Source organism: Somniosus microcephalus, unplaced genomic scaffold (genome assembly GCF_052327205.1).
Source record: "Somniosus microcephalus isolate GS21.2 unplaced genomic scaffold, FLI_Smic_1.0 unresolved_chr1, whole genome shotgun sequence".
NCBI classification, from domain to species: Eukaryota; Metazoa; Chordata; class Chondrichthyes; order Squaliformes; family Somniosidae; genus Somniosus; species Somniosus microcephalus.
In genome coordinates, this window is record NW_028225179.1 from 71,202,747 (window position 1) to 71,230,703 (window position 27,957).

A 27,957-nucleotide genomic window follows, 5' to 3' on the forward strand; every position below is an offset into this window, starting at 1 on the left:
GGGAGCAGCGCAGATTCACCTGAATGATACCGGGGGCTAAAAGGACTAAATTATGAGGCCAGGTTGCATAGACTGGGCTTGTACTCCCTCGAGTATAAAAGATTAAGAGGTGATCTGAGTGAGGTGTTTAAGATGATTAAAGGAATTGATCGGGTAGATAGAGAGAAATATAAGAACATAAGAAATAGGAGCAGGAGTGGGCCATACGGCCCCTTGAGTCTGCTCCACCATTCATAACAAGAAATAGGAGCAGGAGTGGGCCATACGGCCCCTCGAGCCTGCTCTGCCATTCAATAAGATCATCGACCTCAACTCCACTTTCCCGCCCGATCTCCATATCCCTCGATTCCCCTAGAGTCCAAAAATCTATCGATCTCAGTCTTGAATATACTCAAAGACTCAGCATTCACAGCCCTCTGGGGCAGAGAATTCTAAAGACTCACAACCCTCTGAGTGAAGAAATTCCTCCTCTTAATCTTAAATGGCCGACCCATTATCCTGAGACTATGCCCTCTAATTCTAGACCCTCCAGTCAGGGGAAACAACCTCTCAGCATCTACCCTGTCAATCCCCTTCAGAATCTTGTATGTTTCAATGAGATCCCCTCTCATTCTTCTAAACTCCAGAGAGTATCGGCCCATTCTACACAATCTCTCCTCATAGGACAGCCCTCTCATCCCAGGGATCAATCTAGTGAACCTTCGTTGCACCGCCTCCAAGGCAATGATATCCTTCCTTAGATAAGGAGACCAGAACTGTGCACAGTGCTCTAGGTGTGGTCTCACCAAGGCCCTGTACAATTGTAGCAAGACTTCCTTACTCTTTTATACTCCAACCCCCTTGCAATAAAGGCCAACATGCCATTTCCCTTCCTTGTTGCTTGCTGTACCTGCATGCTAACTCTCGGTGTTTCCTGTACGAGGACACCCAAACCTCTCTCAACACCAACATTTAATAGTTTCTCACCATTTAAAATATAACCTGCTTTCTATTCTTCCTGCCAAAGTGAATAACATTTCAGGTCGATGCCATCGACTTAAAATGTTAACTCTGCTTCACTTTCCACAGATGCTGCCTGACCTGCTGAGTATTTCCTGCGTTTTCTGTTTTTATTTCAGATTTCCAGCATCTGCAGTATTTTGCTTTTGTATTAGCAGGTAAATGGAGTTGAGCTGTGAAAGGCGGTACAGGCTGGAGGGGCGGAATGGTCTCCTCCTGTTCCTATGTACTGATCAGCCAAGATTTAATTGAATAGCAGTACAGGCTGGAGGGGCTGAACGGCCTCTTCCGGTTCCTATATTCCTATGCCCTCCTATGTACCCCCCTTCCCATGGCAGTCCTCTGCTTGGTAACTAGCCATGGAGTACCTCCCTACCCTCCAGTGTTGGGTAGGGTGATGACCAGTCCATGGTACTCTGCTGCATTCTGAAGATGCCAAGATCTTGAAATGACCCTTGACCGTATTGCTTTGTCTCATAGTTTAATGCAACCATTTTTAAATGGGCGCCGGCATTGCTACACAGCAGTATTGAGCATTGGCCTGGAGAACTGACAGCAGGAATGCCCAGGCTCAAGGATTTGAGCGCCCCATGGCTCTGAGTGCAGTGATTACCCCCTTGGGTGCCCACAGTTCTGAACGTAACATATCTCATTCCCAAATTATCCCAACTGTGTGTACCCAATCCCCATCAAGGGACCATCCCCGGATATCCCTCCTACATCTGCACAATCCCTGGATATCCCTGTTGTATCTCTCCAATCCATGGATATCCCTGTTGCATCTCTCCAATCCATGCATATCCCTCCTGTATCTCTTCAATCTCTGGATATCCCTCCTGTATCTCTTCAATCTCTGGATATCCCTCCTGTATCTCTTCAATCCCTGGATATCCCTCCTGTATCGCTCCAATTCCCGGGAATCCCATGCCCTCCAGATCGCCTACATTGATGCTTTTCCTTGCTCCGCAGGAATCCGGATGGGGACGTCCAGCCTTGGTGTTATGTCTCGGAGAACGAGGAAGGGATTTACTGGAAGTACTGCAACATCCCAAGCTGTAGCAGTGAGTATTCCTTGCCCAGAGCCCTATCAGAAAGACAAGAAAGAACTTGCATTTCTATAGCACCTTTCACCACCTCAGGACACCCCAAAGCACTTCACAGCCAATAAAATGCTTTGAAGTATAGTCACTGTTGCAATGTAGGAGTTGATTTGCACAGAGCAAGATCCCACAAACAGAACTGCGATAATGACCAGATAATCTGTTTTAGTGACATTGGTTGAGGGATAAATGCTGGCCCTGGGACACCGGGGAGATCTCCCCCTGCTCTTCTTCCAATAGTGGCCATGGAATTTTTTACATCCACCTGAGGGGGCAGACAGGGCCTCATTTTAACGTCTCATCCGAAAGACGGCACCACCAACAGTGTGGCGCTCCCTCAGTACTGCCCCTCCGACAGTGCAGCGCTCCCTCAGTACTGACCCTCCGACAGTGCAGCGCTCCCTCAGTACTGCCCCTCCGACAGTGCGGCGCTCCCTCAGTACTGCCCCTCCGACAGTGCAGCACTCCCTCAAAACTGCCCCTTCGACAGTGCAGCGCTCCCTCAGTACTGCCCCTCCGACAGTGCAGCGCTCCCTCAGTACTGCCCCTCCGACAGTGCAGCGCTCCCTCAGTACTGCCCCTCCAACAGTGCAGCGCTCCCTCAGTACTGCCCCTCCGACAGTGCAGCGCTCCCACAGTACTGCCCCTCTGACAGTGCAGCGCTCACCAACATGTCCACGCGCCCTTGCACACTCACGCACAGACGCACACGCTCACACTTCCTGACAGTGAACCCCCCCCCCCCGGGATACGCTGTGAGTGTTGCTGCCCCTTTTGTGTGTGTACCGCGGATACAGCCAGACCTTTGCTCACCGCCCTCTCCCTGTGCTCTGATCCCGGCAGTGCCCGGCTACGTGGGCTGTTTCTTGGACTCGGGGAACCCGCCCGCGCTGAGCGGCAGCAGTGGCACCTCCACCAAGCTCACGGTCCAGGTCTGCATCCGCTTCTGTCGCAAGAAAGGCTACAAGGTAAGGACTGCCGGAGCGGCCCGGGGAAACCGCATGTGCATCTGTGTGTCTGTGCGAGTGGGGCTGTGTGCGTGTGAGTGTGTGTCTGTCCGCATTTATGTGCACGTGTATATATACTTGTGACACGCATGTGAGTGTGTGTGCGCGCTCGAGTGTGAGAGTGTGGGTGTGCGAGCGTGTGCATGAGTGCACGCATGTGAGTGTGAATGTGAGCATGCGTGTGAGTGTCTATGTGCGTGCGTGTTTGCGTGCAAGGTATTGTGCGCATGAGTACATGCGAGTGTGAATGTGAGTGCATGCGTGCAAGTGTGAATATGTGTGCGCGTGCGAGTGTGTGCATGCGAGTCCTTACCTAAGAAAGGATATACTTGCCATAGAGGGAGTGCCGCGAAGGTTCACCAGACTGATTCCTGGGATGGCAGGACTGTCGCATGATGAGAGATTGGGTCTACTAGGCCTGTATTCACTAGAGTTTAGAAGAATGAGAGGGGGATCTCATTGAAACGTATAAAATTCTGACAGGGCAAGACAGACTGGATGCATGGAGGATGTTTCCCCTGCCAGGGGGGTCTAGAATGAGGGGTCACAGTCTCAGGATATGGGGTAGGACATTTAGGACTGAGATGAGGAGAAATTTCTTCACTCAGAGGGTGGTGAACCTGTGGAATTCTCTACCACAGAAGGCTGTTGAGGCCAAGTCACTGAATATATTTAAGAAGGAGATAGATAGATTTCTAGACACAAAAGGCATCAAGGGGTATGGGGAGAGCGCGGGAATATGTTATTGAGATAGAGGATCAGCCATGATCATATTGAATGGCGGAGCAGGCTCGAAGGGCCGAATGGCCTAATCCTGCTCCTATTTTTCTATGTTTCTATGTTTGAGTGTGTGAGTGTGCGTGCATGCATGTGAGTGTGAATGTGACGGAGTGTGAGCGTGTGTCTGCGTGCAAGTGTGAGCGTGTGTGCATGCATGTGTGTGTCTGCCTGTGCTCCAGTGCAGGTGAGTGTGCGAGCGTGGCTGTAAGTGTGAGTGTGCAGCGATCGGTCTCGGCTGCCATGCCCACCATGGTTGAACAGTCACTGTGGAAGCTCGCACGGGGGGGAGGTGCTGGGGGTGGTGGGGGTGACGGGCTGAATGGGGTTGGGCCACGTTGACGTTGAGTCTGATTGGCTGTCCCCTGTTGTCAGTACGCAGGTGTCGAGGCTGGGTACGCCTGTTTCTGCGGCAACGCGGTCGACCTGAGCAAGAAGGAGCGGGTGAGCGCGGTGGAGTGCGACCAGGTCTGCTTCGGCAAGTCCAGCGAGCTGTGTGGCGGGGACGGCCGCATCGGAATATACGATGGTGAGGAGGCTCCTCCAACAGGGCAGTGAGTGACCCACACACAGAGCAGGAAAGGCCCAGATTCTGCTCCTGATCACTGCCCAGTCAGTTCTGTTGGAAAGTGTGAACGAGTGAGTGACTGTGTCTGAGTGTGTGAGTGTGTCTGTATCTTTATATTCATTCACGGGATGTGGGCATCGCTGGCAAGGCCAGCATTTATTGCCCATCCCTAGTTGCCCTTGAGAAGGTGGTGGTGAGCTGCCTTCTTGAACTGCTGCAGTCCGTGTGGTGAAGGTGCTCCCACAGTGCTGTTAGGGAGGGAGTTCCAGGATTTTGACCCAGCGACGATGAAGGATTGGCGATATACTTCTAAGTCAGGGTGGTGTGTGACTTGGAGGGGAACTTGGAGGTGGTGGTGTTCCCATGCGCCTGCTGCCCTTGTCCTTCTAGGTGGAAGAGGCCGCGGGTTTGGGAGGTGCTGCCGAAGAAGCCTTGGCGAGTTGCTGCAGTGCATCTTGTAGATGGTACAGACTGCAGCCACGGTACGCCGGTGGTGAAGGGAGTGAATGTTTAAGGTGGTGGATGGGGTGCCAATCAAGCGGGCTGCTTTGTCCTGGATGGTGTTGAGTTTCTCGAGTGTTGTTGGAGCTGCACTCATCCAGGCAAATGGAGAGTATTCCATCACACTCCTTACTTGTGCCTTGTAGATGGTGGAAAGGCTTTGGGGAGTCAGGAGGTGAGACACTTGTCGCAGAATACCTAGCCTCTGACCTGCTCTTGTTGCCACAGTATTTATGTGGCTGGTCCAGTTAAGTTTCTGGTCAATGGTGACCCCCAGGATGTTGATGGTGGGGGATTCAGCGATGGTAATGCCATTGAATGTCATGGGGCGGTGGTTAGACTCTCGCTTGTTGGAGATAGTCATTGCCTGGCATTTGTGTGGCACGAATGTTACCTGCCACTTATCAGCCCAAGCCTAAATGTCGTCTTGCTACATGCGGGCATGGACTGCTTCATTATCTGAGAAGTTGCGAATGGAACTGAACACTGTGTAGTCATCATCGAACATCCCTATTTCTGACCTTATGATAGAGGGAAGTTCATTGATGAAGTGTCTGTGTGTGTCTGAGTGTGTGTGTGCCTCAGTGTGAGTGTGTCTGAGTGTGAGTGTGTGTGTGTCTGGGTATGTGAGTGTGTGTCTGAGTATGTGTGTGCCTGAGTGTGAGTGTGTGTGTGTGGGGGTATGTGAGTGTGTGTGTGTGTATCTGAGTGTGTGTGTCTGAGTGTGAGTGTGTCTGGGTATGTGAGTGTGCCTGAGTCTGAGTGCATGTCTGTCTGAGTGTGAGTGTGTCTGAGTGTGTGTGTGTCTTAGTGTGTGCCTGAGTGTGAGTGTGTCTGAGTGAGTGTGTGTCTGAGTGTGTGTCTGAGTGTGAGTGTGTCTGAGTGAGTGTGAGTGTGCCTGAGTGTGAGTGTGTGTCTGAGTGAGTGTGTGTCTGAGTGTGTGTCTGAGTGTGAGTGTGTCTGAGTGTGTGTCTGAGTGTGAGTGTGTCTGAGTGAGTGTGAGTGTGTCTGAGTGTGAGTGTGTCTGAGTGTGAGTGTGTCTGAGTGTGTGTGTCTGAGTGTGAGTGTGTCTGAGTGAGTGTGAGTGTGTCTGAGTGTGAGTGTGTCTGAGTGAGTGTGAGTGTGTCTGAGTGTGAGTGTGTCTGAGTGAGTGTGTGTCTGAGTGAGTGTGAGTGTGTTTCTGAGTGTGAGTGTGTCTGAGTGTGAGTGTGTCTGAGTGAGTGTGAGTGTGTCTGAGTGTGAGTGTGTGTCTGAGTGTGAGAGTGTGTCTGAGTGAGTGTGTTTCTGAGTGTGTGTCTGAGTGTGAGTGTGTCTGAGTGAGTGTGAGTGTGTCTGAGTGTGAGTGCGTCTGAGTGAGTGTGTGTCTGAGTGTGTGTCTGAGTGTGAGTGTGTCTGAGTGAGTGTGAGTGTGTCTGAGTGTGAGTGTGTGTCTGAGTGAGTGTGTGTCTGAGTGTGAGTGTGTCTGGGTGAGTGTGAGTGTGTCTGAGTGTGAGTGTGTGTCTGAGTGAGTGTGTGTCTGAGTGTGAGTGTGTGTCTGAGTGAGTGTGTGTCTGAGTGTGTGTCTGAGTGTGAGTGTGTCTGAGTGTGAGTGTGTCTGAGTGAGTGTGTGTCTGAGTGTGTGTGTGGCTGAGTGAGTGTGAGTGTGTCTGAGTGTGAGTGTGTGTCTGAGTGAGTGTGTGTCTGAGTGTGAGTGTGTGTCTGAGTGAGTGTGTGTCTGAGTGTGTGTCTGAGTGTGAGTGTGTCTGAGTGTGAGTGTGTCTGAGTGTGAGTGTGTCTGAGTGTGAGTGTGTGTCTGAGTGAGTGTGTGTCTGAGTGTGAGTGTGTCTGAGTGTGTGTGTGTCTGAGTGTGTGTCTGAGTGTGTGTGTGTGTCTGAGTGAGTGTGTGTGTGTCTGAGTGAGTGTGAGTGTGTCTGAGTGTGTGTGTCTGAGTGTGAGTGTGTGTCTGAGTGAGTGTGTGTCTGAGTGTGAGTGTGTCTGAGTGTGTGTCTGAGTGTGTGTCTGAGTGTGTGTGTGTCTGAGTGTGTGTCTGAGTGTGTGTGTGTCTGAGTGAGTGTGTGTGTGTCTGAGTGAGAGTGAGTGTGAGTGTGTCTGAGTGAGTGTGAGTGTGAGCATTTCCACATCAGATGAAGGCCTGATTGGTGCGGGTTGGTGATGCCCTGCTGACACTCACTGTCTGGGAACCATGGGTGAGGTTCCACCCAACCTACCCCACCAACCTCCCGCCCCCCCGCAGGAGATGGTTGAGAAGGTGGAGGAGGGCAGGAGGAGGGGGTTGAGGTAAAAGAGCGAGGAAGAGGGGGAGAAGGTTGAGGAGGAGTAGGGGGCTGAGGAGGAGGAGCAGGGGGATTGAGGAGGAGGATTGGAGGAGGGGGCGGATTGGAGGAGATGGATGGGAGGAGGAGGGGGGTTGAGGAGGAGGAGGAAGAGGTTGAGGAGGAGGGGATTGAGGAGGAGATGGTTGAGGAGGAGGGGAGGTGGGAAAAAAGGACTGGAGGAGGATGGGATTGAGGAGGAGGAAGGGTTTGGGGAGGAGGACGGTGTTGAGAAGGAGGGGATGAGAAGGAGGGGGTAGGAGGACCGTAGGAGAAGGGAGTTGAAGAGAAGGAGGGGGATGCGGAGGAGGGGGGTGTAGGGATAAAACCCCTTGTGAGGAGCCCACAGGTTCCTGATGACCTGTTTTCCCCCTCTCCAGTGTCAGTGGGAGCCTGCGAGGGGAACGCTACGGCAGTGAGCGGGGTCATCTACTCGCCCAACTTCCCCGATAACTACGGGGCCGACAGTAACTGCACCTGGACCCTTCGACCCCCGGAGGCGGAGCACGTGGAGCTGGACTTCCGGCTGTTCGAGGTCCGAGACGGAAACGACCGCTTGGAGATCCGGGACGGGCACAGTAACCGAGTGCTGGCGACGTTCAACGGGCACCGGCGGCCAACCAAGAGCATGGTCTTCCACACCAACTTCCTCACCATCCACTTCCAATCTGACCAGATACTTCACGCTCAAGGATTCGCCCTGCTCTTCAAAGGTGAGATACAGAGTAAATCTCCCTCTTCAATGTCCCATCAAACATTCCCAGGGCAGGTACAGCACGGGTGACATATACAGTGTGACACCGGGTCCCAGAGGGGGAAAGGACAGTGTATCTAACACACTGTGACACCTGGGCCCAGAGGGGGAAAGGACAGTGTATCTAACACACTGTGTCACCCAGTCACAGAGGGGGAAACCACGGTGTATCTAATGCACTGTGACACCTGGTCCCAGAGGGGGAAATGACAGAGTATCTAACGCACTGTGACACCCGGTCCCAAGGGGAAACGACAGTGAATCTAACGCACTGTGACAACTGGTCCCAGAGGGGGAAAGGACAGTGTATCTAACGCACTGTGATAACTGGTCCCACAAGGGGAAATGACAGTGTAGCTAACGCACTGAGACACCCGGTCCCAAGGGGAAAGGAGAGTGTATCTAATGCACTACAACACCCTGGTCCCAGAGGGGGAAAGGACAGAATATCTAATGCACTGTGACTCCCAGTCCCGCAGGGTGAAAGGACAGTGTATCTAACACACTGTGACATCCGGTCCCAGAGACGGAAAGGACAGTGTATCGAACGCACTGTGACACCCAGTCCCAGAGGGGGAAAGGACAGTGTATCTAACACACTGTGACACCGGGTCCCAGAGGTGGAAAGTACAGTGTATCTAACGCACTGTGACTCCCAGTCCCAAGCGGAAGGGACAGTATATCTATTGCACTGTGACACCCGGTCCCAGAGACGGAAAGGACAGTGTATCGAACACACTGTGACACCCGGTCCCAGAGGGGGAAAGGACAGTGTATCGAACACACTGTGACACCCGGTCCCAGAGGGGGAAAGGACAGTGTATCTAACGCACTGTGACACCCGGTCCCAGAGGGGGAAAGGACAGTGTATCTAATGCACTGTGACACCCAGTCCCAGAGGGGGAAAGTACAGTGTTTCTAATGCACTGTGACACCTGGTTCCAGAGAGGGAAAGGACAGTGTATCTAACACACTGTGACACCCAATCCTAGACGGGGAAAGGACAGTGTATCTAACGCACTGTGACACCTGGTCCCACATGGGGAAAACTCAGTGTATCTAACGCACTGTGACACCCAGTCCCAGAGGGGGAAAGGACAGTGTATCTAATGCACTGTGACACCCAGTCCCAGAGGGGGAAAGTACAGTGTTTCTAATGCACTGTGACACCTGGTTCCAGAGAGGGAAAGGACAGTGTATCTAACACACTGTGACACCCAATCCTAGACGGGGAAAGGACAGTGTATCTAACGCACTGTGACACCCGGTACCAGAGGAGGAAAGGACAGTGTATCTAACGTACTGTTACAGCTGGTCCCAGAGGAGGAAAGGACAGTGTATCTAACACACTGTGATACCTGGTCCCAGAGGGGGAAAGGACAGTGTATCTAACGCACAGTGACACCCGGTCCCAGAAGGGGAAAGGACAGTGTATCTAACACACTGTGACACCCGGTCCCAGAGGGGGAAAAGACAGTGTATCTAACGCACTGTGACACCCGGTCCCAGAGGGGGAAAAGACAGTGTATCTAACGCAGTGTGACACCCAGTCCCAGAGGGGGAATGGACAGTATATCTAACGCACTGTGACACCTGATCCTGGAGGGGGAAAGGACAGTGTATCTAACGCACTGAGGCATCCTGTCCCAGAGGTGGAAAGGACAGTGTATCTAACTCTCTGTGACACCCGGTCCCAGAGGGAGAAATGACAGTCTGTCTAACGCACTGTGACACCCGGTCCCAGAGCGGGTAAGGACAGTATATCTAATGCACTGTGACACCTGGTCCCAGAAGTGGAATGGACAGTGTAACTTACACAATGAGACACCCGGTCCCAGAGGGTGAAAGGGTAGTTTATTTAACGCAATGTGACACCCGGTCCCAGAGTGGGAAAGGACAGTCTATCTAACAACCTGTGACACCCGGTCCCAGAGGGGGAATGGACTGTGTATCTAACGCACTGTGACACCCGGTCCCAGAGGGGGAAAGGACAGTGTATCTAACGCACTGTGACACCCGGTCCCAGAGGGGGAAAGGACAGTGTATCTAATGCACTGTGACACCTGATCCTAGAGGGGGAAAGGACAGTGTATCTAACGCACTGTGACACCAAGTCCCAGAGGGGGAAAGGGCAGTTTATCTAATGCACTGTGACACCCGGTCCCAGAGGGGGAAAGGACAGTCTATCTAACGCACTGTGACACCCAGTCCCAGAGCGGGTAAGGACAGTATATCTAATGCACTGTGACACCCGGTCCCAGAGGGGAAATGGACAGTGTATCGAACGCACTGTGACACCCGGTCCCAGAGGGTGAAAAGACAGTGTGTCTAATGCACTGTGACTCCCGGTCCCAGAGGGGGAAAGGACAGTGTATCTAACACACTGTGACACCCGGTCCCAGAGGGGGAAAGGACAGTGTATCTAACACACTGTGACACCCGGTCCCAGAGGGGGAAAAGACAGTGTATCTAATGCACTGTGACACCCGGTCCCAGAGGGGGAATGGACAATATATCTAATGCACTGTGACACCTGATCCTAGAGGGGGAAAGGACAGTGTATCTAACACACTGTGACACCCGGTCCCAGAGGGGGAAAAGACAGTGTATCTAACGCACTGTGACACCCAGTCCCAGAGGGGGAATGGACAATATATCTAATGCACTGTGACACCTGATCCTAGAGGGGGAAAGGACAGTGTATCTAACGCACTGTGACACCTGGTTCCAGAGGGGGAAAGGACAGTGTATCCAACACACTGTGACACCTGGTTCCAGAGGGGGAAAGGACAGTGTATCTAACGCACTGTGACACCCGGTCCCAGAGGGGGAAAAGACAGTGTATCTAATGCACTGTGACACCCAGTCCCAGAGGGGGAATGGACAATATATCTAATGCACTGTGACACCTGATCCTAGAGGGGGAAAGGACAGTGTATCTAACGCACTGTGACACCTGGTTCCAGAGGGGGAAAGGACAGTGTATCTAACACACTGAGACAACCGGTCGCCGAGGGGGAATGGACAGTGTATCTAATGCTTTGTGACACCCGGTCCCAGAGGGAGGAAGGACAGTGTATCTAACACACTGTGACACTCGGTCCCAGATGGGGAAAGGACAGTGTATCTAACACACTGAGACTCCCTGTCCCAGAGGGGGAAAGGGCAGTTTATCTAACGCACTGTGACACCCGGTCCCAGAGGGGGAAAGGACAGTGTATCTAACGCACTGTGACACCCGGTCCCAGAGGGGGAAAGGACAATGTATCTAACACATTCTGAGACCTGGTCCCAGAGGGGGAAAGGACAGTGTATCTAACACACTGTGACACCCGGTCCCAGAGGGGGAAAGGACAGTGTATCTAACACACTGTGACACCCAGTCCCAGAGGGGGAAATGACAGTGTATCTAAAGCACTGTGACACCCGGTCCCAGAAGGGGAAAGGACAGTGTATCTAACGCACTGTGTCACCCGGTCCCAGAGGGGGAAAGGATAGTGTATCTAACACACTGCGACACCCGGTCCCAGAGGGGGAAAGGACAGTGTATCTAACGCACTGTGTCACCCGGTCCCAGAGGGGGAAAGGACAGTGTATCTAACGCACTGTGTCACCCGGTCCCAGAGGGGGAAAGGACAGTGTATCTAACGCACTGTGTCACCCGGTCCCAGAGGGGGAAATGACAGTGTGTCTAACGCACTGTGACACGTGGTCCCAGAGGTGGAAAGGACAGTGCCGACTATAGTGGGGCGAGCTCGACTATTTGAGTTCTTGTGTCTGTGGTCAATATTTATTCCTTGTAAAATTGGCAGTACCTCCTAAATGAAAGCAGATGGATTTCTGGAGCCTGCTGCATGCCTGGAACAAAAATCAAATGTTTCGTGTCTCTGTTGTGGTTTTTGGCTGCATTTTAACTGGGGTACTGTCTCTCTGTGTTTGCCAATCCCAATGTTCGAATCATCAACAGCAACAGCAACTTGCATTAATAAAGCGCCTTTAGCATATTAAAACGCTCCAAGGTGCTTCACAGGAGCAATTATGAAACTAACTTTGACATCGAGCCACATAAGGAGATGTGAGGGTGGAGGAGCAAAAGTTTGGTCAAAGAGATAGCTTTTAAGGAGGGTCTTAAAGGAGGAGAGAGAGGTAGAGAAGTTCGGGGAGGGAATTCCAGTGAAGGCACAACTGCCAATGCTGGAGTGATGGAAATCAGGGATACGCAAGAGGCCAGAATTGGAGGAGCGCAGAGATCCCAGTGGGTTGTGTGGTGGAGGAGTTTACAGAGATTGGGTGGGGGTGGATGCGAGGACATGGAGGGGTTTGAAAACAAGGATGCGAATTTTAAAATCGAGTCATTGCCAGATCGGGAGCCAATATAGGGCCATTGGGTGAACATAGAAACATAGAAGATAGGAGCAGGAGTAGGCCATTCGGCCCCTCGAGCCTGCTCCGCCATTTAATGAGATCATGGCTGATCATCCAAATTCAGTACCCTGTCCCTGCCTTCTCCCCATACCCCTTGAACCCAAGAAATATATCTAACTCCTTCTTGAATGTATTTAATAAGTTGGCCTCAACTACCTTCTGTGGCAGAGAATTCCACAGGTTCACCACTCTCTGGGTGAAGAAATTCCTCCTCATCTCAGTCCTAAATGGCTTGCCCCTTATCCTTAGACTGTGACCCCTGGTTCTGGACTCCCCCGCCATCGGGAACATCCTTCCTGCATCTAGTCTGTCTAGTCCTGTTGGAATTTTATAAGTTTCAATGAGATCCCCTCTCATTCTTCTAAACTCCAGCGAGTATAAGCCAAATCGACCCAATCTCTCCTCATACGTCATTCCTGCCATCCCAAGTATCAGTCTGGTGAATCTTCGCTGCACTCCCTCCATGGCAAGAACATCCTTCCTCAGATAAGGCGACCAAAACTGCACACAATACTCAAGGTGTGGTCTCACCAAGGCCCTGTACAACTGCAGCAAGACATCCTTGCTTCTGTACTCGAACCCTCTCGCTATGAAGGCCAACATACCATTTGCCTTCTTAACCGCCTGCTGCACCTGCATGCTTACCTTCAGCGACTGGTGCACAAGGACACCCAGGTCTCATTGCACTTCCCCTTCTCCCAATCTATTGCCGTTCAGATAATAATCTGCCTTCCTGTTTTTGCCACCAAAGTGGATAACCTCGCATTTATACACATTGTACTGCATCTGCCCAATCGCCCAACCTGTCCAAATCGTACTGGAGTTTCTCTGCATCCTCCTCACAGCACACACGCCCACCCAGCTTTGTGTCGTCTGCAAACTTGGAGATATTACATCTAGTTCCCTCATCTAGATCATTAATGTATATTGTGAACAGCTGGGGTCCAAGCACCGATCCCTGCGGTACCCCACTAGTCACTGCCTGCCACTCGGAAAAAGACCCGCTTATTCCAACTCTTTGCTTCCTGTCTGCCAACCAGTTCTCTGTCCAAGTCAGTACCTTACCCCCAATCCCATGTGCTTTAACTTTACACGCTAATCTCTTATGCGGGACTTGTGTGAGATGGGACACGGGGCAGCAGAGTTATGGATGAGCTCAAGTTTACGGAGCATGAAAGATTGGAGGCCAGCCGGGAGAGCATTAGAATAGTCGTGTCTGGAGGAGACAAAGGCATGGATGAGGGTTTCAGCAGCAGATGAGCTGAGGCAGGGGTGGAGACGGACGATGTTCCGGAGGTGGAAGTAGGCGGTCTTGGTGATGGAGAGGACGCGGGGTCGGAAGCTCAACTCGGCCGCCGAGGTTGCGAATGGTCAGGCTCAGCCTCAGACAGCGAGCAGCAACAGGTTGGCGATTGACGACCTTTCTTCTGACCCACCTTGCTTTGCGCTTTGACCCAGGGCTCCGGGACAATTCGTCGCAGGATGACGATGGCAGAGGCTCCGCAGGATTCCCCCAGTTGCCCCCCACCGCGGCCGAGAGGCTGAACTCCAGCATCTCCACGGGGAAGGTGACCACCATCGCAGGTAAGGGCCCTTCGCGATCCTTCTGGAGACAGGATGAGGGGGGCGGGGGGGGTGGTGGGGCGGGAGCTCGCGAGGGGAGTCAGCAACCAACTGGACAAAACGTTGGAGCTTCTAAAACAGGCGGGCGTACAAAATAGAAAGCAAGAGAGGAGGAAAAGAAAGGAAGGAGAGAAAGACTTGCATTTTTATAGCGCCTTTCACGACCACCGGACGTCTCAAAGCGCTTTACAGTCAATGAAGTACCTTTTTTTGAAGTGGAGTCACTGTTGTAATGTGGGAAACGTGACAGCCAATTTGCGCACAGCAAGCTCCCACAAACAGCAATGTGATAATGACCAGATTATCTGCTTTTGTTATGTTGGTTGAGGGATAAATATTGGCCCCAGGACACCAGGGAAAACTCCCCTGCTCTTCTTCGAAATAGTGGCCATGGGATCTTTTACGTCCACCTGAGAGAGCAGACACGGCCGCGGTTTAACGTCTCATCCGAAAGACGGCACCTCCCGACAGTGCAGCACTCCCTCGGCACTGCTCTAGAGTGTCAGCCTAGCTTTATGTGCTCAAGTCCTTGGAGTGGGACTGGAACCCACAACCTTCTGACTCAGAGACAAGTGTGCTACCCACTGAGCCACAGCTGATACTGTGAAGAAAAAAGGAGGCAAAGAAAGGGAAATAAAAAGGAGGAAAAGAAGGGAAAGAAAGAATGGAGGGAAAAAAAGGAGGAAAGGAAAGAAAGGAGGGAAAGAAAGAAAGATAGGAACAGAAAGAGAGAAGGAAAAGAAAGAAAGGAGAGGAAGAACGAAAGGAGGGAAAGAAAGAAAGAAAGAAGGAGGGATTAAAGGGACAGTGGCAGCATGGATTCAAAATTGGCCTAGGGTTAGAAAGCAGAGAGTGGTGGTAAGCGGTTGTTTTTCAGACTGGAGGGAGGTATACAGTGGTGTCCCCCAGGGGTCAGTAGCAGGACTGTAGATAGATATTAATGACTTGGACTTGGGTGTACAGGGCACAATTTCAACGTTTTCAGTTGACACGAAACTCGGAAACGTGGTAAACAATGAGGAGGACAGTAAGAGACTTCAGGAGGACACAGACAGACTGGTGAAATGGGTAGACACGTGGCAGATGAAATTTGAACCAGAGCAGTGTGAAGTGATACATTTTTGTAGGAAGAATGAGGAGAGGCAATATGAAGTAAATGGTACAATTTTAATGGGTTACAGGGACAGGGAGACCTGGGGGTGTAGGTACACAAATCTTTGAAGGTGGCAGGACAAGTTGAGAAGGCTGGTTAAAAAGCATACGGGATCCTTGTCTTTATAAATAGAGTACAAAAGCAAGGAAGTTATGATAAACTTTTATGAAACTCTGGTTAGGGCCCAGCTGGAGTATTGTGTTCAATTCTGGACACCGCACCTTAAGAAGGATGTCAAGGCCTTAGAGAAAGTGCAGAAGAGATTGACTAGAATGGTACCAGGGATTGAGGGGCCTCAGTTATGTGGGGAGACTGGAGAAGCTGAGATTGTTCTCCTTAGAGCGGAGAAGGTTAAGAGGAGATTGACCAGAATGGTACCAGGGATGAGGGATGTAATGTATACAACATTGAAGGGACTACTTTGTTTTGTGGATGTACATCCTTAGTTGCGAGCATATATAACAGACGCGCATCGATTTGTATAGTCAGTGCCGAAGTTCCAGTTACCCAGTAAAGATCACTTGAAGTTACTCTCAGTCTCTGCTGCTTTATTATTTTATGTAGTTGTGTGTAGCGGTACAAACACAACAAATTGGTGACGAGAATTATGAACCTACGTCTTCCTATTCTGGCATCGCATCCAGAGGACACCGAAACTTGGAAGAAAGGAGCGAGAAGGTAGAGAAAACGGAGCACGCTTGCTAAACTAGGCAGGGGATACGTAAGTGAAAAGTGCACAGTGACTTGCATGACGCTAGCTAACTAGTAAAGAAAGAAAAACGGGTTTGGAAAAAAAAAATGGCGATGATTGGCACTATTGCAGCATTTGATAGCAGCATCGAAGACTGGGCAACTTACATTGAAAGAGTGGAGTTGTACTGTGAGGCTAACGGAGTGGAGGTAGAAAAGAAAGCCACTGTTTTGCTGAGTGTTATCGGCGCAAAGACATATGGGCTGCTACGTAGTTTATTAACCCCTGAAAAGCCAGCAAGCAAAACATTCAAACAAATAGTAGACACACTCCAAGACCATTTAAGCCCCAAACCACTGCTCATAGCTGAAAGATTTAAATTCCATAAACGGAACCAGAGCAAAAATGAAAGCATTTCTGAATATTTGGCAAAGTTGCGCAAATTATCAGAACATTGCCAATTTGGAGTGGGCTTATCAGATGCATTGAGGGACAGATTTGTGTGTGGCATGCAAAATGAAAGCACACAAAAGCAGCTCCTGTCTGAAAAAGACCTCACATTGGAGAAAGCTCTGAGTATCGCAATATCAATGGAAGCAGCAGCACGTGGCGCTTTAGAAATTCAACAAAAATCCCTGGAATATTCAACTAATAAAATGTCACTGAAACAAGAAAAGTGGCAAAATGTCACATGACCTCAATGACTGTTGGTTTAAAGACAAAGACTGCAGACAATGTGGCAGATAAAGGCACATTGAAAGAGTCTGCAAAGCAAATAAGAAGCAGAAAACTGATACAATACAGAGTAACAAGAAGGTACATCAAGTGACTGAAAACAAGAAACCTTTCAAAGAAAGATACAAGAAGGTACACCACATGACTGGAAACAGTTCAGATTAAAAAAAAAGTGACACAGACTCAGAGGAAGAGGATTTGGCTTGTCTGAAACTACACAGTGTGAAAGAGACAGAGGATCACAGAATAATATGGATTACTCCAGAAGTGGCAGGAGTTAGGCTGAAAATGGAGTTGGACACAGGCTCAGCTTTAACAGTGATCTCTGTACATGACTACAAATGACTGTTTTCACACATACTACTAAGGCCAACTAAAGTACTGTTAAAGACATACACAGGACAAAGAGTGCCCCAAAGGTAAAATAAAAGTGACAGTGACATACAAAGAAAAAAAAATACCGCAATTGAACCTCTATGTACTGAAAAATGGAGGACCACCATTGCTGGGACGCGAATGGCTCAGGAAAATACAGTTGGATTGGCACACCATCCAAGCACTGTTTGTGTCAGCAAAGGAGGACAGCAACGCCACTCCTGAGAGACTGTCACAAATACTCTCTGACTCTCAGGAAGTGTTCAAGAAGGGAATAGGAACATTTAAGGGCATGAAAGCAAAAATTAAGATTGAGGAGAACGCAAATCCAAAGTTCCACAAGGCCAGACCAGTGCCTTATGCAATTCGCCCTTCAGTAGAAGCAGAGCTGGAGAACTTGGAGCAGTTAGAGATCCTGTCCAAGGTGGATTGGAGTGAATGGGCCACACCTATAGTTCCAGTGATGAAGAAAACCTCCAGCACAAAACCAGGAAAGCCAAGAAAAGTGCACATCTGCGGAGAATTTAAAGTGACTGTTAACCCAGTCCTCCACACAGTACAGTACCCATTGCCTCGCATTGAGGACATCTTTGCTTCCCTGTCAAGAGGGGAACGCTTCACAAAGATTGACTTGGCCCAGGCCTATCTCCAAATGGAAATTGATGATGCATCAAAGAAGTACCTGACAATAAATACGCACAAAGGCCTTTACCAGTACAATCGTCTGGTATTCGGAATAGCATCAGCTCCTGCAATCTGGCAAAGGGCAATGGACCAAGTCCTGCAGGGGATCCCAGGTACTCAGTGTTATCTTGATGACATCATCATTACTGGCAAGAATGACAATGACCACCTTTCCAACCTCGAACAGGTGCTCATCAGGTTACGGGAGTATGGGCTCCGAGCGAACTGAGACAAGTGTGAGTTTTTCAAAAAGGAAATCTCATACTGTGGACATGTGATTGACAAGGATGGTTTACACAAGTCTCCAGAGAAGATTGAAGCTGTGATTAATGCACCAACACCTGAAAATGTGTCTCAGTTGAGATCATATCTTGGACTGGTGAACTACTATCACAAGTTCTTGCCCAACCTATCCACAGTGTTACATCCACTAAATGCACTGCTACAGACAGGGTCACAATGGAAGTGGAGTGACAGCTGTGAACAAGCTTTTCAAGAGAGTAAAAGACTCATTACTTCAGAAGAGGTGCTAGCTCACTTTGACCCATCCTTACCTATTCGACTGGTGTGTGATGCTTCACCCCATGGCATTGGTGCCGTGTTGTCACATAAGTTCCCAGACGGCTCAGAAAGACCTTTGCCTCAAGATCATTGACTACAGCTGAACGCAATTATGCACAGATTGACCGAGAGGCCCTCAGCCTTGTGTGGGGAGTCAAGAAATTCAACCACTACTTGTATGATCAACAGTTTACACTGTTAACTGACCACCAGCCTCTCGTTTCAATCTTCAACCCAAGGAAGGGCGTTCCAGTGATGACGGCACAACGGCTACAGCGATGGTCACTCTTCCTAGGGGCTCACCTGTATGACATTGAATACAAGGGGACCAAGCAACATGGCAACGCCGATGGTTTGTCATGTTTACCACTGCCGACCTCAGAGAGAACTACAACAGTTGACTCAGCAGAGGTATTTCACACAACAATAGTTGAGCAGCTACCAGTGACAAACTCCCTCATTGAAAGAGAAACACGCAATGACCCTACATTGTCAAAAGTTTATGACATCACTGTGAAGGGATGGCCAGCGCTTGGTGACTTATTGTTTCCAGCATTCTCAGCTAGGAGGGAGCAGTTATCAGTGTGTCGGGGAACACTGATGTGCGGCTCACGAGTTGTGATTCCTCCCAAGCTTCGTAACTGAGTGCTAGATGAACTGCATGAAGGCCACTTAGGTACGGTAAAGATGAAAAGCCTTGCCCGTGGATACGTGTGGTGGCCGGGAATTGACAAACAGATCGAGGACCTGACAAAGAGCTGCTCAGGATGTCAAAAGGTCCAGAACGCACCACCACAAGCCCCTCTCCATCCATGGGAATGGCCCTCATCACCATGGCAACGTGTGCACATCGACTTTGCTGGACCGTTCATGGACTCCATGTTCTTGATTGCAGTCGATGCACATTCCAAATGGCCTGAGGTCATTAAAATGAAATTAACCACATCTGAAAAGACCATTTCAGTTCTGAGGACCATGTTCGCTAGAAATGGCCTACCAGAACAAATCTGCACAGACAATGGACGACAATTTGTCTCTGACGAATTCCAAGGTTTCATGAGGAAAGATGGAATCAAGCACTACACATCTGCCCCTTACCATCCAGCTACAAACGGCTTGGCAGAAAGATTCATACAGACTTTCAAGAAGGCCATCAAAGCAATGTACAGCGAGAATCTACCACTGCAACACAAGATAGACAATTTCCTCTTTGCTTATCAGAACGCAGTACATGCAGCCACTAATCAGACTCCAGCGATGATGTTTCTGAACAGGAACCTGAGATCTCGCATGGACCTTCTTAAACCGAATGTACGGCGTGATGTAGAGAACAAACAGTTCAAACATTTGAATGCTAAGCCAACAAGAAGCTTCAGTGTGGGACAGTCAGTTCTTGCTCGTGATTTCCGGACGGAAAAGTGGCAACCAGGGACAATATCCACAAGAGAGGGACCACTGATGTATACTGTGGATGTGGGAGAGAACGTTTTGAGATGTCATGTGGACCAAATTCTGGATGTTCAGGTGGAAAACACCCCTATACCTCGCCCAGACTCACCTGACATGGAAACAGACACTCCTAATTCATCAGCATCAGCACCAGCCTCATCCACAGCTGAGAGCTCTACCTGTGCTGATAGCTCACCTGATGCACCTGTACCTGTACAGTCTCATTCCCCAAAGCAAAAGAGTCTGGAGAGACGTTACCCAGAGAGGCAGAGGAGGCCTCCCCAGAGACTTGACTTGTAAAAGGGCTGTTGACAAAATAAAATGTTATGTTGGAATTTGAATTTTGTTACTTTTAAGAAAACAAAAAGGTTACTGTAAAGACAGGCTCTGTATGTTAATTATAGAAATTTTGCATTAATATACTATTAAACTAAAGGGGGAGGAAGTGTAATGTATACAACATTGAAGGGACTACGAAATAACAAAAGAAAATGCTGGAAAAACTCAGCAGGTCAGGCAACATCCAAAACGTCAACTCAAATTTCTCTCCACGGATGTTGCCTGACCTGCTGAGTTTTTCCAGCATTTTCTGTTGTTATTTCGGATTTCCAACATCTGCAGTATTTTGCTATCGTTGAAGGGACTACAGGAAACTTTGTGCTATCCGGAGGTGAGCTATCTGGCAATCTGGAGCCACCGGCAAAAATCAGCAGCCGTTTTTTATTCTTTTTGTTTGTTTTTTTTGCTTTGTTTGAACAGTCAAGCTGTGCAAGGTCTGTAGCTATAGCAACAGCTTCAGCTACAGAGCTTTAGGGCCACACCCAAGTGTTTAGAAGCTGTTGCTAAGCAACAGTGTTTGTTGTCAAATACGGAGATAAGAATCTCCGTATCTCTCAACATTAACTCTGGAGAGTACGGCAGTTTTGAGGCAACGGCAGCAGCTCGGTCCCGTGGGTGCCGGATAGCACAAAGTTTCCTGTACTTTGTTTTTCGGATGTACATCCTTAGTTGCAAGCGTATATAACAGACGCGTATCGATTTGTATAGTCAGTGCCGAAGTTCCAGCTAACCAGTAAAGATCACTTGAAGTTACTCTCAGTCTCTGCTGCTTTATTATTTTATGTAGTTGTGTATAGCGGTACAAACACAACAAGGGACATCAGTTATGTGGAGAGACTGGAGAAGCTGGGATTGTTCTCCTTAGAGCAGAGAAGGTTATGGGGAGATTTAATAGAGTTGTTCAAAATCATGAAGGGGTTTGATCAAGTAAACAAGGAGAAACTGTTTCCAGTGGCAGGAGGGTCGGTAACCAGAGGGCAGAGATTTAAGGTGATTTGCAAAAGAACCAGAGGCGACATGAGGAAAGTTTTTTACGCAGCGAGTTGTTGTGATCTGGAATGCGCTGCCTGAAAGGGCGGTGGAAGCAGATTCAATAATAACTGTCAAAAGAGAATTGGATAAATACTTGACTGGGAGAAAGTTGCAGGGCTATGGGGAAAGAGCAGGGGAGAATGGAACTAATTGGACAGCTCTACCAAAGAGCCGGCACAGGCACGGTGGGCCGAATTGCCTCCTTCTGTATCATTCTGATTCTATGAAAATAACAAAGAAGGAAAAGAAGAAAAGGAGGAATAGAAAGACCTGCATTTCTATAGCGCCTTTCACGACCTCAGGATGTCCCAAAGTGCTTTACAGCCAATGAAGTACTTTTGAAGTGTAGTCATTGTTGTAATGTCGGAAATGCAGCAGCCAATTTGCGCACAGCAAGCTCCCACAAACAGCAATGTGATAATGACCAGATCACCTACTTTTTAGTGATGGTGGTTGAGGGATAAATATTGGCCCCAGGCCACAGCAGAGAACTTCCCCTGCTCTTCTTTAATACAGCATTGTGGGATATTAAGTCCACCTGAGAAGGCAGACGGGACCCTCAGGCTTAACGTCTCAACCGGAATGATGGTGCCTTCGACAGTGCAGCGCTCCCTCTGTACTGCCACTGCGACAGTGCGGCTCTCCCTCAGTAAGGCCCCTCCGACAGTGCAGTGCTCCCTGTGTATTGCCCCTCCGACAGTGCAGCGCTCCCTCAGTACTGACCCTCCGACAGTGCAGCGCTTCCTCAGTACTGCCCCTCCGACAGTGCAGCGCTCCCTCAGTACTGCCCCTCCGACAGTGCAGCGCTTCCTCAGTACTGACCCTCCAACAGTGCAGCGCTCCCTCAGTACTGACCCTCCATCGGTGTGGCGCTCCCTCAGTACTGCCCTCCGACAGTGCAGCGCTCCCTCAGTACTGCCCCTCCGACAGTGCAGCACTCCCTCAGTACTGCCCCTCCGACAGTGCAGCACTCCCTCAGTACTGACCCTCCAACAGTGCAGCACTCCCTCCGTACTGCCCCTCCGACAGTGCAGCGCTCCCTCAGTACTGCCACTCCGACAGTGCAGCGCTCCCTCAGTACTGCCCCTCCAACAGTGCAGCACTCCCTCAGTACTGATCCTCTGACAGTGCAGCAGTCCCTCGGTACTGCCCCTCCGACAGTGCAGCGCTCCCTGTGTACTGCGCTCCGGTAGTGCAGCGCTCCCTCAGTACTGCCCCTCCGACAGTGCAGCGCTCCCTCAGTACTGCCCCTCCGACAGTGCGGCGCTCCCTCAGTACTGCCCCTCCGACAGTGCAACGCTCCCTCAGTACTGCCCCTCCGACAGTGCAGCGGTCCCTCAGTACAGTCACTTCGACAGCGCAGTGCTCCCTCAGTACTGCCCCTCCGACACTGCAGTGCTCCCTCAGTACTGGCTCTCCGACACTGCAGTGCTCTCTCAGTACTGCTCCTCCAACAGTGCAGCGCTCCCTCAGTACTGGCAACCAGGGCTAGTGGGGACGTGCTGTATTTGACTATGGATCCAAAGTTAGAAGAACATTGATGCAGGAAAGGCTCCCCCTATTGGTCACACAGCAATGGCTCAGTTGGTCTTTCTCTTCCCCTCTGCGTAAGGAGGTCGTTGGTTCGAGCCCCACATACTGCAGAGTCTCGAGCCCCATAATCCCTGGCCGACATGCCCCGGTTGCCAGTACTGAAGCAGCGCTGTAGCATCCGAGGTGCTGTCTTTCGGATGAGACGTTAAACCCGAGGGACCCATCTGCCCTCTCAGGTGGATGTAAAAGATCCTACGGCCACTATTGGAAGAAGAGCAGGGGGAGTTCTCCCCAGTCCTGGGGCCAATATTTATCCCTCAACCAACACCACTTAAAAAAAAGATTAACTATGTTCACCTCATTGATGCTTCTGTGCTCTTGCCAAGCAATTGGCTGCTGGGTTTCCCTACAGTTCAAGTGTAATTCACTGTCTGTGAAGGCCTTCGGAAGGGGCTAGATCAATGCAAGTTCTTCCATTGGAATCGGTCGGTAAATCTAGTCTGAGGCCTGATAAGATGTGGCCCCATCGCAGCCTGGGCCTAGTCTGTCAGTCATGTGGCTCAGCCTGGGATATCAGGCATGCCGCCACCTGGGGCCTGCTGTATCAGGCTCTGTCGCAACCTGGGGCCTGTTGTATCAGGCTCTGTCTCAGCCTGGGGCCTGGTGTATCAGGCAGCCTGGGGCCTGGTGTATCAGGCTCTGTCACAGCCTGGGGCCTGGTGTATCAGGCTCTGTCACAGCCTGGGGCCTGGTGTATCAGTGTCTGTCACAGCCTGGGGCCTGGTGTATCAGGCTCTGTCACAGCCTGGGGCCTGGTGTATCAGGCTCTGTCTCAGCCTGAGGCCTGGTGTATCAGGCTCTGTCACAGCCTGAGGCCTGGTGTATCAGGCTCTGTCACAGCCTGGGGCCTGGTGTATCAGGCTCTGTCACAGCCTGGGGCCTGGTGTATCAGGCTCTGTCTCAGCCTGAGGCCTGGTGTATCAGGCTCTGTCACAGCCTGGGGCCTGGTGTATCAGGCTCTGTCACAGCCTGAGGCCTGGTGTATCAGGCTCTGTCACAGCCTGGGGCCTGGTGTATCAGGCTCTGTTACAGCCTGGGGCCTGGTGTATCAGGCTCTGTCTCAGCCTGGGGCCTGGTGTATCAGGCTCTGTCTCAGCCTGAGGCCTGGTGTATCAGGCTCTGTCACAGCCTGGGGCCTGGTGTATCAGGCTCTGTCTCAGCCTGGGGCCTGGTGTATCAGGGTCTGTCACAGCCTGGGGCCTGGTGTATCAGGCTCTGTCACAGCCTGGGGCCTGGTGTATCAGGCTCTGTCTCAGCCTGAGGCCTGGTGTATCAGGCTCTGTCACAGCCTGGGGCCTGGTGTATCAGGCTCTGTCTCAGCCTGGGGCCTGGTGTATCAGGGTCTGTCACAGCCTGGGGCCTGGTGTATCAGGCTCTGCCTCAGCCTGGGGCCTGGTGTATCAGGCTCTGTCATAGCCTGGGGCCTGGTGTATCAGGCTCTGTCTCAGCCTGGGGCCTGGTGTATCAGGCTCTGTCTCAGCCTGAGGCCTGGCGTATCAGGCTCTGTCACAGCCTGGGGCCTGGTGTATCAGGGTCTGTCACAGCCTGGGGCCTGGTGTATCAGGCTCTGTCACAGCCTGGGGCCTGGTGTATCAGGCTCTGTCTCAGCCTGAGGCCTGGTGTATCAGGGTCTGTCACAGCCTGGGGCCTGGTGTATCAGGCTCTGTCACAGCCTGGGGCCTGGTGTATCAGGCTCTGTCTCAGCCTGGGGCCTGGTGTATCAGGCTCTGTCACAGCCTGGGGCCTGGTGTATCAGGCTCTGTCACAGCCTGGGGCCTGGTGTATCAGGCTCTGTCACAGCCTGGGGCCTGGTGTATCAGGCTCTGTCACAGCCTGGGGCCTGGTGTATCAGGCTCTGTCGCAGCCTGGGGCCTGGTGAATCAGGCTCTGTCACAGCCTGGGGCCTGGTGTATCAGGCTCTGTCACAGCCTGGGGCCTGGTGTATCAGGCTCTGTCTCAGCCTGAGGCCTGGTGTATCAGGCTCTCTCTCAGCCTGGGGCCTGGTGTATCAGGCTCTGTCGCAGCCTGGGGCCTGGTGTATCAGGCTCTGTCACAGCCTAGGGCCTGGTGTATCAGGCTATGTCACATACTGGGGCCTGGTGTATCAGGCTCTGTCACAGACTGGGGCCTGGTGTATCAGGCTCTGTTGCAGCTTGGGGTCTGGTGTATCAGGCTCTGTCACAGACTGGGGCCTGGTGTATCAGGCTCTGTCGCAGCTTGGGGTCTGGTGTATCAGGCTCTGTCACAGCCTGGGGCCATGTTTGGCGTGTGTTGGGGTCTGTCAAGCTCTATCACATTGGGAGTTATGCTATTTCATTCCCTGATCCTGAATTCTCCTTATCGAACCTCACTCTGTTTCCTCACGTTGTTTTGCAGCTTGGGTGATGTACACAGCCATGGCCATCTTTGTTACCATCGCCATTATCATCCTTTATCATCTACGGAAGAGGTATGGAACTGTGGGCAGGGCAAAGGCCGCGGGGGACTGGGGACCTGATGACACCAGGCATTAGATACACTGTCCTTTCCCCCTCTGGGACCCGGTGTCACAGTGTGTTAGATACACTGTCCTTCCCCCTCTGGGACTGGTTGTCACAGTGCATTAGATACTCTGTCCTTTCCCCCTCTGGGACCGGGTGTCACAGTGCGTTAGATACACTGTCCTTTCCCCCTCTGGGACCGGGTGTCACAGTGCGTTAAATACACTGGGCTAGATTTTCAGTATAGACAGTTTTGGGGCGCTAAGCTTAGCGCCCGCCCGAAGTTATCGCCCGCCCCAAAGTAGCGCCCCGTTGCCGGAAATTCAGTGGCTTCGCCCTAAGAGGTTGGTGGAGCGCTAAAAGAGGCGTTCCACTAGTATCTTTAGGCGCTAAGCCGGCGGTGGAGAGCGCAACACCCGAGCTCGGGCGCAGCGCACGGCAGACACTCTGGTGCCAGTGAGCTCTTAAAGGGGGAGGGGGCATGTATTTTTTTCAAATGCCAAGTCTGGGGAGAAACGGGAGGAGGAGGAGGAGGAGGAGGAGGAGGAGGAGGAGGAGGAGGAGGAGGAGGAATGATTGGTGCCCGGAAACATAAATAGACCGTTCAGAACAACACACAGCTTACTTCCACACAACACATGCAGAGTGCCTTTTGTACGAGTGCCCTTTAATTTGCGCTCCCCAGGGTGTGTTGCGTTCCATTTTACAAACGCTCTGGACGCCAGGCGCACAATGGGGCGGTCCGACTGAAGTTTGGATTCGGGGCGGCCAAAGGGCGTTGCACGAGGATGTGACGTCATTTTCTGCGCGCGCATCCGGGCGGCCGCTAAACTTTGCGCCGGCGCTAACGGGCAACTTAATTTGGGGCGGGGCGCAAACTGCGCTGCGCCCAGGCGCTACACGCATAGCGCCCAAAAATCACTTCTCTTAAGGCGCTAACTGCTGGCGCAAGCAACTGAAAATCTAGCCCACTGTCCTTTACCCCTCTGGGACCGGGTGTCACTGTGATTTAGATACACTGTCCTTTCCCCTTCTGGGACCAGGTGTCACAGTATGTTAGATACTCTGTCCCTTCCCACTCTGGGACCGGGTGTCACAGTGCGTTAGATACACTGTCCTTTCCATCTCTGGGACCGGGTGTCACAGTGTGTTAGATACACTGTCCTTTCCCCCTCTGGGACCGGGTGTCACAGTGTGTTAGATACACTGTCCTTTCCCCCTCTGGGACCGGGTGTCACAGTGCGTTAGATACACTGTCCTTTACCCCTCTGGGACCGGGTGTCACAGTGCGTTAGATACACTGTCCTTTCCCCCTCTGGGATTGGGTGTCACATTGCGTTAGATACACTGTCCTTTCCCCCTCTGGTACCGGATGTCACAGTGTGTTAGATACACTGTCCTTTCCCCCTCTGGGACCGGGTGTCACAGTGCATTAGATACCCTGTCCTTTCCCCCTCTGGGACTGGGTGTCACAATGCGTTAGATACACTGTCCTTTCCCCTCTGGGACCGGGTGTCAGTGCGTTAGATACACTGTCCTTTCTCCCTCTGGGACCGGGTGTCACAGTGTGTTAGATACACTGTCCTTTCCCCCTCTGGGACCGGGTGTCACAGTGCGTTAGATACACTGTTCTTTCCCCCTCTGGGACCGGGTGTCACAGTGTGTTAGATACACTGTCCTTTCCCCCTCTGGGACCGGGTGTCAGTGCGTTAGATACACTGTCCTTTCTCCCTCTGGGACCGGGTGTCACAGTGTGTTAGATACACTGTCCTTTCCCCCTCTGGGACCGGGTGTCACAGTGCGTTAGATACACTGTTCTTTCCCCCTCTGGGACCGGGTGTCACAGTGTGTTAGATACACTGTTCTTTCCCCTCTAGGGCCTGTGTATCATAATGCATTAGATACACTGTCCTTTCCCCCTCTGGGGCCTGTGTATCAGGGCCTGTCACCGCTTGGGGCCTCTGTTAGGGATGTTGCTCGGGCTGAGGCACTGTGTGTGTGGGGGGGCGGGCTCCGTCCCACAACTGGACGATATTGCTAACTAACTCAGCAGTAGGCTTGTGATTATACCTGGGCCTTTCCTACTTTGTTGTGGTCCACTTTGTTGGGGTTTTTTTTTGCTAATCACTTGCCCTCCGCTCCTTTCAGGACCTGCCTCTTTGTACAGAAGAAAACCACCACCGGGATCGTAATGATCAAGAGGCAGAAGGACCGGTGCCACTGGTCCGTGGCCTACAAGCACACCAGGGTGGTCATCTGCAGCGACGGTAGAGGAGAGGACGACCGGAGCGAGTACGTCTGCTTCTGCGAGAGTTACAACAACCTGTCGGCCACCAACCAGTCCTCCCTCAAGTCGCTCATCTCCACCAGCTAACCGAGTTGATCTTTCTTGCTTGGCCCGAGATCCAGGAGATGTTGGCGCAACGACCGCCGCTTGCAGACACTTGCCTCAACTCAAGCCGTTTTGAAGGGAGGCCCCCCCCAAGCCCACGCCCCCCACTCCAGGAAGTCTGGGGGAAGGGTGGGGGTGCGTGGACATGGATCCAGCATCCCTATCTAAAATGGAAGGGGGGAGATCCTTCGCTTGTCCACGGATTGGCCCAGCCATCGCTGTCCGGGCCCCAAAACTTCTTCAGCTTGAAACTTCGCTGGCTCCCGGTCGGAGATCCACTGGCACGAGGTCTCCCGGTCCGGCTGCCTTCCCTTCCCCGAGGGCTTGGTGTTTGGGTTCTCGACGGGGGAAACAAAAAAACAGTGCAGCGCTCCCGACTGGGAAGAACGTCCGCCTCCGAGATCCCA

The 27,957-nt window shown here is 51.5% G+C and overlaps 1 protein-coding gene across 1 annotated transcript in view; it reads left to right on the top strand.

The window, feature by feature from the left end:
• Positions 1–27,668, top strand: part of LOC147095482 (kremen protein 2-like) — a 56,949-nt gene extending 29,281 nt beyond the window's left edge. The window contains exons 3-9 of the mRNA XM_085973646.1: positions 1,969–2,060; positions 2,943–3,067; positions 4,259–4,412; positions 7,645–7,977; positions 13,902–14,027; positions 25,055–25,127; positions 27,307–27,668. Of these exons, the coding sequence (XP_085829772.1) occupies positions 1,969–2,060; positions 2,943–3,067; positions 4,259–4,412; positions 7,645–7,977; positions 13,902–14,027; positions 25,055–25,127; positions 27,307–27,532 (1,129 nt within the window). The 3' untranslated portion in view covers positions 27,533–27,668. The remainder of the gene's footprint in view (positions 1–1,968; positions 2,061–2,942; positions 3,068–4,258; positions 4,413–7,644; positions 7,978–13,901; positions 14,028–25,054; positions 25,128–27,306) is intronic.
• The last annotated feature ends 289 nt before the right edge of the window (positions 27,669–27,957 follow it).